General features: G+C 44.1%; 1 protein-coding gene across 1 annotated transcript in view; it reads left to right on the forward strand.

Moving 5' to 3' along the window:
• CNNM1 (cyclin and CBS domain divalent metal cation transport mediator 1) overlaps positions 1 to 2,343 on the forward strand; it is a 33,696-nt gene extending 31,353 nt beyond the window's left edge. The window contains exons 5-6 of the mRNA XM_023522536.1: positions 1,490 to 1,589; positions 1,998 to 2,343. Coding sequence (XP_023378304.1) covers positions 1,490 to 1,589; positions 1,998 to 2,131 — 234 coding nt within the window. The 3' untranslated portion in view covers positions 2,132 to 2,343. The remainder of the gene's footprint in view (positions 1 to 1,489; positions 1,590 to 1,997) is intronic.
• Positions 2,344 to 12,392: the final 10,049 nt, after the last annotated feature.

Raw genomic sequence — 12,392 nt, forward strand, 5'->3', positions numbered from 1 at the left:
TTGATGGCATTTAATCTGACCACTCAGCTATGTTTGTGATGAGGCGCAGCAGGTACCTCTCCAGCAGTGGCGTTCTGCTGCTGGACTTCCAAAATTGCTGCTGTACAGAATCCCTAAAACCTTGTTTCTGCTTGGCCATGCCCAGAAATGCAACTGTCCAGTGCCTCCAAAACTTCAGATACCTCTCATTTAAATCCCTGCTCATTGTTGATCGCAAATCTCAACATCTCTGACTTCCACCCACTGGTCCTTGCTCTGCTCTCTTGAGGTGCACAGGACATATCCACCTTCCCTGCAACATCTCAGCCTTTGCAGTCTCTTGACACTTCTCCTCCTTAAAAAGACCCAGAAGGAAATGAATGACTGAGTGAAAGATGCACAGCATTTCCCCAAAACTCATATATATAAGTGTGATCACCTTCTGCCCTAATTGCCTGGATAGGCCCATAAATAGGTGTCCAGCATGGTTCCAGCACTGGATACTGCTGGCACCCTGGCCTGGCTCCACCCAATGCTGCTCGTCACTATTCTCCGTCTCTTCCCAGCAAAATCTTCTGAACCCTAAATATAGTGATCATCTTAAAATCGTAGTTAAGCTCACATTAATTTAGATATGGCTTCCCTTTGTTCCAATCCACCTGTTCTGTCTGCCTCGCACCCATCTTTCCAAATAGCCCCAATAAAGTGACCTCTCTTCTCCAAAAACAGAGTCTCATTGTTCACATTGGGGATCAAAAAGGGTCCTATCACAGTGTTTAAATAACATCACGAACCTATGCAATCTACTGTCTTATTCTTAATGTAAATTTAACTTTTCAAGTCAAAGTTGGAGGGAGTGAAATGTAGTGGCGAGAGTGTAGTTTCAGAAATTAGAAAGATCTAGTTTTAAAATTCTAATAACGCCACTTCCCAACTGACCTTGACTGAGTTTTTTAACTTCTCTGAGCCTCAAAATTGATTCATCTGTGAACTGGCGATGAAAGTAATATGGGCCTTGTAGGGTTGTGGGACCCAATGAATGAGAATCCAGGCTGTGCATATAACAAAATGTTAGGCCCATGGGTGCACACTATATGCCACACGTTAACTATCATCATTAGTGGTGATAAACAAGCTCACACAGAATAAGATTTTATCTCAACCAGACTTACAGATGGTTTAATCTCCGACTAAACCAGCGAGGCAGTTTACAGGGCCCTGGGCTAGCTGGGGCCTGGACTTGCATCATGGAAGGACCATTATAGTATGCAAGGAAAGCTTGCTTATTTATGACTGGGTGCTGCTTTATGATCTAAGCAATTAATTTACTGCCAAGGGCTACTGAAGTTGGAGGTGCTATTTCTGAAACATAAGTCTGGACAGAATTCACATTCCCCTGTGATAAGAACTTAGGTCCACTTGTTATCCAGACAGAGTACTTAGGGCTGTAGTCAATAATGGAACTGGAAATGCGAGTACACACCCTTAGTACACTTCTTTCTTTCTCCAGGGGAAAGTGGAGGTGGAGGTGGGTAAGGAAGGCCTTCGCTTCGAGAATGGAGCCTTCACCTACTATGGTGTCCCAGCTATCATGACCACTGCTTGCTCAGGTATTCCAGTTCCCAAGCCATAGCTTATTGGGGAAGCAATGGGACATTTAAAAAAAAAAAAAAAAGCACCTGGGTTCAAGTCTTGACTCCTGTTAGTGACCCTGGACAAGCCATTTAACTTCCTGGGCTCTAGTGTCCTCCTCTGTAAAGTGGGTATAAGATTCATTTTTCATTCAGAGTTTGTTTGTGAAAGTATGTGGTAGACAGTAATGTTATCAAAGGTTAGGGATGCATAGTGCTATATTTTAATACGAAAAGACAAGTTTATTTTGCTTTTTGTGCTACCATTTGATTGCCTGGTTTTTGCAGCGTTCATTGGTGCTGGGGGTGGGGTGGAAGAGGGAGCATTCCATAAGAAGGTATGCTTTCTGAATTGCCTCTGAAACACACTGCATCTTCTGTCCTTAGATAACGACATGCGGAAGGTGGGAAGTCTAGCTGGATCCTCTGTCTTTCGTATGTATCTCTCAAACCCCTCTCCTCGTCCTCCCCAACATAGTCCTGCCTCAGCCCACTCTGGGGACCTGGACCAAGCACTCTGAGCCTGGGCTGGGGCTAACACAAATGCTGGCAGCCTCTCTGTAATGCTCTGCCAGGAACATTGCTTCCTGCCAGGTACCCACTGACCACCGGGGGGCTTCGTTTCTGTGTGTCTGGAATGTTTGCTGCTTCTCTGCTCATGTGCAAGTGATGAATGGTGGGGAGGGAGGTTGTGAGTGGAGGCACCATTTATTATCACCTGCCAGGGAAGGCAGGTGATTTGTGTGCTCTGCTGGAGGTTCAGTCTTTCCTTCTTGCTATGATAATTCATCCACTAGTCTTTACTTGAAAACCTAATATGCTGTTATTGCGTCTGCGGGGTTAGTCAGAAGTGACTGCAAGATCTTGGGATATAAGTCCCAGGCTGGTGCAATATGCTGCTTACCTGCTTTTCTTTCCACGTTTGCCACATCTCAGCTGGTGGAGAGGTGTCTGCCAGCTGGCTGTGCATGCTCATGGTGGGGGCTACTGGCTGGTTTGCTATGCCCCTTCTGTGCTCCTTCTTGCTGTTTCCTGTTCAGAATTATTGCATTTGTGTTTAGAATGCATGACATTTATTGTGATGTGTGATCCAGAAAGAATTATTTCCCTAGGTTTTTGTTGTTGTTGTTCTCTTCATTTGTTTGTTTGTTTTTGACTCACTGGTCTGAATTTTGCATTGCTTTTAGCTGTTGGTGTTTACAGTGGCTATTTTAATGCTAAATGAGGTGTTTTCTCTTATTATAAAAAAGATTTTACATCGCACTTTGTATTGGATTTCTAAGAGGGTCCCAAAGCTTGATATCACAGTCCTTGGCACATGAAAAGTAGGTACTGTTTTAACATAGAGAAACTAAAGAATCGACTTGCTCCAAATCACCCAGCAAGTTAGTGACTTACCTAGATGCATTCCGGGGTCCTGACTAGTTCTCACAGCACAATGAAATACAGATTTGAGATCTGTCATGTTCCAGAATGCAATTTCTGTGTGGGAATATTGAAACAATATACACTGTAATTTCACATCCTAGCCCAGAGAGCTGAAATGATATTGGAGTAGCTGCCCAAACCTAAGGGGGGTAGCCCAATGTGAGTTGAAGAAGCTCTGTAAAATTTTTAAAAACTGTGGTAAATTAATATACTATATAAACCAAAAAAAATCTCAAGCAAGTTTGCCAGAGGAAGCATCAGTACTCAGAGGAACTCTGGATGGGAGAGTGATGGACTGTGGGACCAGAACGATCTTGGTTCTCTAAAGATTTCCATCCATCACATTGCTCAAGGTCGAGTCACTTTGGGGTAGAGTCACTAAATCCTACTTAGACATGTTGGCCCTGTTCTGGCTCTTCCAGAGGACCAAGAGAGGTGGGAACCCTAGAGGAAAAGAGCTTTATTAGGTCCCCCAGCCCACCTCATTTAGATAACCTTCTTTTTTGAAAAAAAAATTTTTAAGTAGTAGGAAGATGTTATCTGGCTTTTTCCTTTCCTTCCTTTCTTCCTCTAGTTCTATCAGAATCCTTCCATTTTATCAGTGATACAAGAATCAACTTGCAACACTGATCCCTCCTTCAAAACTGGTTAACTAAAAGGGAGCATTAAACTCTTTCCATCCCCACGCTCCTGAACATCATTAGCAATCTTCAGGAGGAAAAAAACAATTGAATTAGTCTGTAGGGGTACAGAGACATTTTTCATCCTCCCTCCCCCAACCCTCCCCACGTAGTGGAGTAAAGTGCGAAATAAATACAAAGACTGTGACACCCTCCAGTTGTTCCTGGGGGACTTTCAGCCCAGGGTTTAGCCACCTAGCATCTTTCCCTAGCCAAGAACCTCGGCCTGTAAGTCGAAAGAGAACTTAGGGCTGAACCACAAGGCAATGAACTCTTGCAGGGTCTCAGTCTAGCAAACTGCCTCTGTCCTTGATGCCAGCCTTTAGCTCTATCAGCCTTTGAGGGTGATAAATGGGATGACGAGTTTGCCAGAACACTGGCCCTGTGACCAATGCCTTAGAGTTGAACTTGAGGGTACAAGTAAATCACTTTGGCTTTTCTGTGCAGAGCAAAGGGAACACAGCTACCATTGTCTCCTTCATTTTGGTTCTGATTACCAAGGAACCCAAGAGGACCATGGTAAGCCTGTCACTCTGGTGGAACTGGGCCCAAGCCTAGGTAGCCAGAACAGAAGCCCCCAGGACTACGCAGGCGGGAAAAGAAAAGTTTCCTGTTTGCTTGTCAGGGTATACATTTAATTTGCAGCCCAGAAGTACTAGGATTCTTCTTGAGACTAAGGGGTTTCTTATTTCAGTGTGCCTCACAACTTTAGGGGCCCATTCAAGTATTCTTTGATATCTCATGTCATGGTAAATGTTTATGAGGTAGGTATACAGCTCTTCCCCACACATACACACACACTCCCCTGTGTGTATGGACACCGTCAGTAATCATCTGGTGCAGCAAATAAGACTGCAGAAGCTGATTATTTCAATGGGATGTCACCTGTAAACTAATTTCATTTAGTTCCTTGGAAGGGACTCGGAATGATCAGATAAGAGCGAAGAAGACAGATTTCCAAGCAGAAACACTGCTTGATCATGGTCAAAATGGGAGAAAGATTAGAGTATTGCTACACACTCCACCCTACCCCTGGCCCCGAGTGATAGCCAATGCCATTTCGGACAGACCCTGTGGGGAAAGAAAGAAAAGGAAAAGAAGACAGGAAGAGAGATGCTGTGGAGCACGCGTACTTGCTAAAAAGTGACGGAGTTAATTCATCAGGTTGATTCACATTAGGATACTGGATATGCTGTCCTTCCTGCATCTCAAGCCTTGAGCAATGAACACACGGGTCCTCCCCACACTGTGACCACAGAGGAAGCTCCTAGGCATCCCGGGCAGGATGCAGCTTCCTCGAGGATGCCCCTAGCAGGAACCCGCACTTTACTTTCAGCAGATTCATGTGGCAGCTGGGAGAGCCTGGTGGGAATGCAGTGCTGGGCTCCCAGCAGATTTGCTGGTTCAGAGGGAATGTCGCATATGCGTGCTTCCCACTGGAGCACTGCCTGTCCTGACATTGGCAGGTCTGATTCCCTCAAAAATTATTCTTAACTTTTTTAGACCTTCAGAAAACTCTGTTTGCTTTTTCTTTTTCTGGAGAGCGACTTTGTAAGAAGGTGCAATTTCCATGTTTTCAGAGGCAAGATTCCCTTTTGCAGAGAAATGTGATGCCGTGAAGATCCAGGAACAAACTGTCTCACCCATGCTCTTTGTCTCTCTCCTTTTTTGTTTATCTTTCCCTTCGCAATTCACAAATCCTTGGCTCTTGATTCTTTAGTGCCCGTCTCTGTGTCTCGTACCTTCACCTTCAGCAGAGGGGACTCTCTGGCAGGCTCCCCAGGTAAACATGCATGGGTGTCTTGGGTCTCCATAGATCCATGGTGTTTGCAAGAAGGCTTTGGTCTCTGTCACTGTCCCACATAAGATTAGTCTCCCCCAGGAGACATTCTGTTGCCTAAGTCATAGCACATTGCACAGATAGCATTCATTTGCACATACAGCCTAAGCATTGCTGGTTCAGTGGTTTCCCTTATGAATTTAGTTTCCAGGGATATATCTAAATGTATGTATATGGAGACATAATGGAATGAGAGATGGTGTGACTTCTTCCCCCTTGTTTGTCTGACTGCAGAATGGAAGGGTGAGGAGTGCAACAGGAGCAAAATACGAAGAAACAATGGAATATTATGCTTTACTCCTATTTTTATTCCACTTTTCCTTCTATGTGGTTTCTGCCTTTAGCAAACCACTAACCCATCTTCATCATCTTCCTAACAAAGTAACCATGTGGTGACCATATTCTTTCTGGCTCTGTTCACATAGAGAATGCACTATGTAAAATTTCAAAACAACCTTTCATTAGGTTTAACCTTTCTTGTTAATTAAATCCAAGTTACTGGTTTCTTTTTAATTGAGTAAAGCAGCTCCTCATAAAGCTATACAGTAATTCAAGGATTGAGTAGAATGTAATAAATCTGAACAATTGATTAAGTGTTTGTATTGTTTTCATCTCTAGAGATTGCTCTCTCAGGCTCAGGGAACAGATAATGACCAAACCAAGAATTGAATTGTTAAATTGTTCTGAAGTTAGAACACAGTCCAATTTCCTACACCCTCTCCATCTGTCTCCCTCATCTCGAAGCCACAGAAATGATTCTGAGGCCTCACCTTCATCTTCGTCATCGAGAATCCAATGTTTTGCTATCTGTAGTGTAGACCCTCAGCATTCAAAAAAGCTCTGCCCTGAGACTTTAAACCCCCAAGTCTGCAACTTTAGAAGTATGTATTCTGACTTTTACTTTCTCCCAAATCATATTTTCCATAAAAAACCATCTGGTTCCCATGTTTATCTGTATAAGACAAGTTAATCACATACTCAGATTCCACTAAAGTTTACTCTCTCACTCAATAGTGATTTTCCACCAAGAAATTAAATTTTTTTTTCACTTCATGAGGGCCCATGCTTTCAAGATGACCACAGGACATTACAGTCAATGTGAGACACCAAGCTGTTGCCCTCACCAGCTCACTGGTCTATTCCTGCATGCCAGCAGAATTAGAAATCACCGCATCATGGACCTTCAAGACCCTTTACATGTGGGGATGTGGGGAATCTTGGTGAATGAAGAATGCGCTATGAGTTTCAGCAGAAAGGGAAAATGCATATTTTTAAAAGATTTTCAACCAAAAAGATCAAAGCATTTTTTAAAAATGATGAAAGCAGGGGTGTATTTTCCTTTTTAATTAACCCTCAGTTAACCAGGCAACCTAGTTGTAACTTTCCAGTTAAGGTTAATTCTAGTTCATCAGTTTTTATTATGAAAAACTTCATGGTAATCCAGTGTCAGGCAGAGATTAAGGGGACTCATTCCTGCTGCGCAGCCCCCTGGGAGGTACTGAGACCTCCCATCCACCTGGCTGCTGCCATGTGCTCTTCAGAGCTCTTCTAACCATCCCCCCATTGTCCATGACTGTCCGTGTTCAACCCAACAGGAAACAGGTGAGTAACAAAGAAGTGAGATTTAACACTGCAGAGTGGAGCAGTGACAGGCACAGCAGGAGAAAATGAGAGGTGAGGATGAGTTTCTTCTCCTCCTGCTCTTCCTTGCCTACCTTCTTTTGTCTGGTCTCTATCTATAGTCAACCGCCAAGACTTCCCAGTGGTTGGGTAACATCCCCAGGACCTATATTATGGTATTTCCACTGTCACTTTTCTTTCTGTTCCATATCACCAGGAGAAGAAGCTTTAGTCATAGGAGTTTGTAGAAAGCAGTTCTGGATACCTTCTGGCTCCATACTTGTTTTGTGATCCAGGGGATATACATTAATTGATGTATATTATGCCTTATGCCCATCTTACACAGAGAGGAATAGAAATCCTGGAAATTAGCAGGGCTTTTAAGTTTAAAAAGAACCCTGTCATTTTATTTGATCCCCACAACCACCTTAGGAGATGGGCAGGAATTATTGTTGGGAAACAGCAGGTAAGGAAACAGGCTCTGAGAAATTACTGGGTCAGTGTCATAGTTATAGGAAGAAGGTAAAAGGATGAGGACTAGAATCCAAGACTCTTGGGTCCTGCTCTCCTATAGTCTGGGACCTTGCTGCCCCTCTGAACATAGGCGTTTTGTGCCCTCTAGAGGGCTGTGACTTGTTTGCATTTTAAAAGCCACAAAAGTGGATCGAGGCCAAATATTGCCACCATTATCCTTCTATTTGAGCCTCAGTTTGAAATAAGGAGAGCAGAGTGGTCTGTGGATTACCTCCAGGGTGTGGTGTAATTAGCCAGCTTTGCAGGTGCTGCCATTTCAAAGTGAAACTTCTCATCGACCCACTGAGACAACACAGCCCCTGCAGTTATCATTCCTTCTCCCCAGGTTCATTCTTTCTTTCTTCTCCCAGCAGTGGAGATGATTTCACGATCCTTCTGAATCCACGAAAGCACAGAGACAGGAGAGAGGTCAGGAGCAAGGGTTCCTTTTCAGTGCTCAACTGTCCATCTGTAACGTGCTTTGAGATCGCTGGGGATAGAGTTTTCTCCTAGAATATACGAGGAGTCCCTAAAAATAATCTTTTTACTTTGTGAAATGTGGTAAGTGGAAATATTCCTTTGGGTTGGCTCTCGCGTAGTACACATTTGGGAACCATTAAAGCTCCATGTAACGTGAGCGAGTTCATCTGGGCTCCTAACTTGGGCTGATTTGCAGAGTTCACATTGTAGCTTTGACAGAGAGCTTTTGACATTTGGTTGTCTGATGTTGAATATTACCCCAGGATGATGCATTTTAATAATCCTAGTTTGTACTCTTATAAGCCTGTGTATTTAAATTCCCCCATGCAGTTTGGAGAGCACAGATGGCCCATGGCAGTGACCATGACCAAAGTGGGCTCTTCCCCCTTGTCCCTCACTGATGCTCCAAAAGACATAAGCAGGCAGCTGCTGAACTCTACTTTCCCCTCAGATCCGCAGACTGAACAAGAGAGTGGGAATTCTTCTGTCTCATGGCTCCTTATCCCTGGATAGAGTTGCAAACACTGTATGGATGCCTGTACCACGAGCGAAGCAAGAGCCCCAGAGCTGCATATAGGTTTTTATGGCCCAGGCCTATCAGTGCAGAGTGACAGGAGAGTCCATCCAGCACCAACTGCAGTGTAAAATCATCTTACACCTCCTTTCCCACCCCACCCCCAAGTTTACCCGTGTTTTCTCCACCCAACCTGAGTGATGCCAATTTGCCATCTAGAACAGCTCTCTCTTGAAGACTGACCAGGCAAAGCCTGCAGGAATGAGATCTGCCAGACTTCTCCGCAGCACTTGGAGGTCTAGGGTAGAAATCCCTGCCCGCCCCCGCAACCAGTCTCTCCACAGCCAACTTGAGGGTATGATAAGCAAGAGTCTGCAGGGGATATGTTGGCTGCTTGGCCTCCCTCCTGGTGAAGGGTTCTGTGGTCAGTTTTAGGCATCCCTGTTTGGTCTGTCCCCTCTTAGACCTCTTTGCACGACTAGAATTTCCCTCTTCACTTCACTCCCCCAAGATGTGCCTCTGTGCTCTTAGGAAATGCCAAGAGGAATTATACAACTTGAACTAGTTTGCCATGCTGCCTAGACATTCGTCTGTTACTGATTTCTTCTCTTTTTTTTTATTAAAAGCATTACCATTTCCCTTGCTCAGAAACCTCTGCGTGTATGTGCGCAATTACCAAAATGCCGAGTCATCAGCATCCCACCTATTGAGGAATGTCAGGCTCTGGAACAGGAAAACATCGATCTTGCACAGCACTCCGATGAGCTGGGACTTTCTTTGTCATGAAATGAGGGTTCTTGTTCCTTTTAAAATTACTTTTATAGACACAACCTTTGTAAGACAGTTGTATCTTTAGGTTTTGGGAATCCTTTGGGATTTTATGAATAAACCTTCAATAGCACTGTTTTTACTTAAAAAAAAAAAAAAAACAAAAAAAATTAGGTTTCTCCTCCCAGCACAACAGCGATGTCACTTGTGTTTGACATGCAAGTCCCTGTGAGTGGCAGCAGGGTGACATACTTGTGTTGGGTTCCAGTGAGGATGAGAGCTTTGGGGGGAACAGGGAGGTAGCTGTTGCCTCTGTTTTCAACAGGGAATAGAAGTGATTCAGGCAGAACCTTCTATGAGTGGAAGTTGTTTAGTAGATAAGAAAGAACTGTGTTTCCCTGTCATTCTCCTTGAACGTATCCTGAATTGTGACGAGGATGTGGAACAACAGATGTGAGATGTGTGAAGCACATGTCCTACCAGGAAGAGGGAGGATTATCAAGGAGCAGTGGTCATTTCTCGGGGTCACTGAAGCCACAGGCCCGGCTTTTATTCTCTCCTCTTGTTCAAACTAAATTGAGAACAAGACCCACTAGCTCAAGGTATGGTTTTCCAGACTCCACTCACACGTCAAAAAAGCCACTATCCCTCAGGACCTCCTGCCCTACTTTTCCACAACAACTGGCCTAGCGGAAGCACTGTTGACTTACTTAGCCAGCCACTACCTTAGAAGAGCCACAGATCTAGCCAAGTCAGAACTCATTAGTCTGTTTTCAAGGGACTGGGACCAGAAATGAAATGCATATATTTCTGCCTAATACTACTGACATTTATAATCACCTTGGTGCTTCGCTCTATTCTCTGTGCTAGGTACTGTGTGTCGAAAGTACAAACATGTAATTAAAATTTGTGAAAAGCGCTTTGAAGGAATGAACAGAGGGCAGAAATAGAGGAAAAGGCGAATCTTCTTGAGGCGGCCAGACCAGGTCTTCAGAGAAAGTGGCATTTCAGAGAGATCTATGACTAAGAACTGAAAGTGGTCCGAAGAGCGGGTGAGGGTAGGAGTGTAGGGTAACAGTGGAAGGTGGAGCAGGGGAAATGGCATCTTCTGAGGTGGGGGATGCTTGCATGATTGAGGATCCCCAGTTGAGGATCTACTCTGCAGCCAGTGGAGCAGAGCACAGCAAGCAAGGGAGGGGAAGAGAGCCCTAAGATGAGATCAGACAAAAGAGCAGAAGTCAGGTCATGGGGGTGTAGGGGTCACAGCAAGAAGTGTGGATTTTATTCAGATTCAATAGGAAGCTGATTTGTGTGTTTAAAATGTGCTTCTGGCAGCTGAGGTGAGAACCGATTATAAGATTGTAAGTAGAGAGACCAGAGTGTGGGCAGGAAAGAGTGATAACTCAGAGTGGAGACAGGGATAGAGGCAAATGGGCTTATTATTGTCAAGGGTGGAGATAAGAGGACTTGATGTGGGCTGATAGAGTGGCAAGAGTCAAGGTGACTCCCAGGTTTCTGGTTTAAATAATAGGATAAATGATGAATGACATTGACTGAGAAGTAGACAACTGGAAGTGGAATCCTTAATTTTATAATCCTATCCAGGCAGTGATTATCATGGTTCTAATGAGAAAATAATTCAACCTATTGTTATTTTAATCTCTCTGATACACAATTTGCCAGACAGCAATAATAACTTGGCAGTTGAACAAATCTTCAACCCTCTAGGACTCACTCCAAACAGATGCTAATCAAATATTTTGATTGATGGCAACATTATCTCAAAAGACAGAATTTAATTCCCAGGGTTCTACTCAGAAAGAACAAGGAACAGAATCTCTGAAGAATCAGTCTCTTCATTGGAGCCATTGAACTAAGTCTGTGAGAAACTGACTACAGCCCCTCATTCTCCTTCTTAGGAAGAAATGCAAAGAGCTGCCAGTTGGGAAGCAGAGGGCTGGGAGGGGTTCTGTAGTCTCACATGGGGTTATTATTCCAAGGTTGAGATAAAGCTAGGGTCACCTTCGGAACCTCTCTTCTATTGGTACTGGGGAGCATAGGTCACACAGTCCATTTTGAAACCAAATGACATGGTCTTAATTGAACTTTCCCTAGAAGTGGTTCTTGAAAATGGAAAAAGAGCCTGACTGAACATTTAGGAGGCCTTATTCCCTCACCACCGCCCTTAGACCTAGAGGGAGCCCTGCCCTAGTCCCACACTTTAAAGGACCCCCTTTTGGCCTTCATCAGCCTCTCTGTGGGGTGAAGAGTTCTCATGGCCAAAAGGATGTGCCCACCCAGAACCTGGGTTCTTCCTTCTAGACCACATTTCAGATACTGAAATCTCAGAATTATTCCCCATTCAAACAGCCTTGGGAAAGGGGGCCAGGACTGGTTCTCCCCATACAGCACTGTTTTCTGGCACAAAACTTTAAGGAGTTGGACCTGGCTTTCTAGGCTGTTATGAAGGTATATTTGTCAAGGACAAGGATATAACATATCTCAATGGTTTATTAATGTAATTTAACTGTACCCATATAGTCCATGGGCCACCACTTGTCCCAGACCCAACCAATGTTGGGGCAGACCTTAGTTATCCCACCACCAATGTGTCATTGCAGGGCTGTGACAGATGGTTTTGAGGGCAAATCTTGAACTTTCCAAAATAATATTGATGCATGGAGTTTATATAAAGTAAGTCACCCTGGTAGAGGGCCTCATGATCTGGGGTAGCTAACCATTCTTGCTACGTGGGCTTCATCTGCACTGTTGATGTAAAAATATCCAGACCTGTAGAGAATTTTTATGAGAGTTTATTTGAGTTTATTTGCGCCAAACTGACAGTGTGCTGGGGAGCAAGCTCTCACAATGCTCTGGAGAATGACAGTTTTGCAGTTTCTTTTATATATTTGGAATTAAGGAGAGAATATGAGGAAGAT

This window comes from Pteropus vampyrus, unplaced genomic scaffold (genome assembly GCF_000151845.1).
Source record: "Pteropus vampyrus isolate Shadow unplaced genomic scaffold, Pvam_2.0 Scaffold348, whole genome shotgun sequence".
Classification (NCBI taxonomy): domain Eukaryota; kingdom Metazoa; phylum Chordata; class Mammalia; order Chiroptera; family Pteropodidae; genus Pteropus; species Pteropus vampyrus.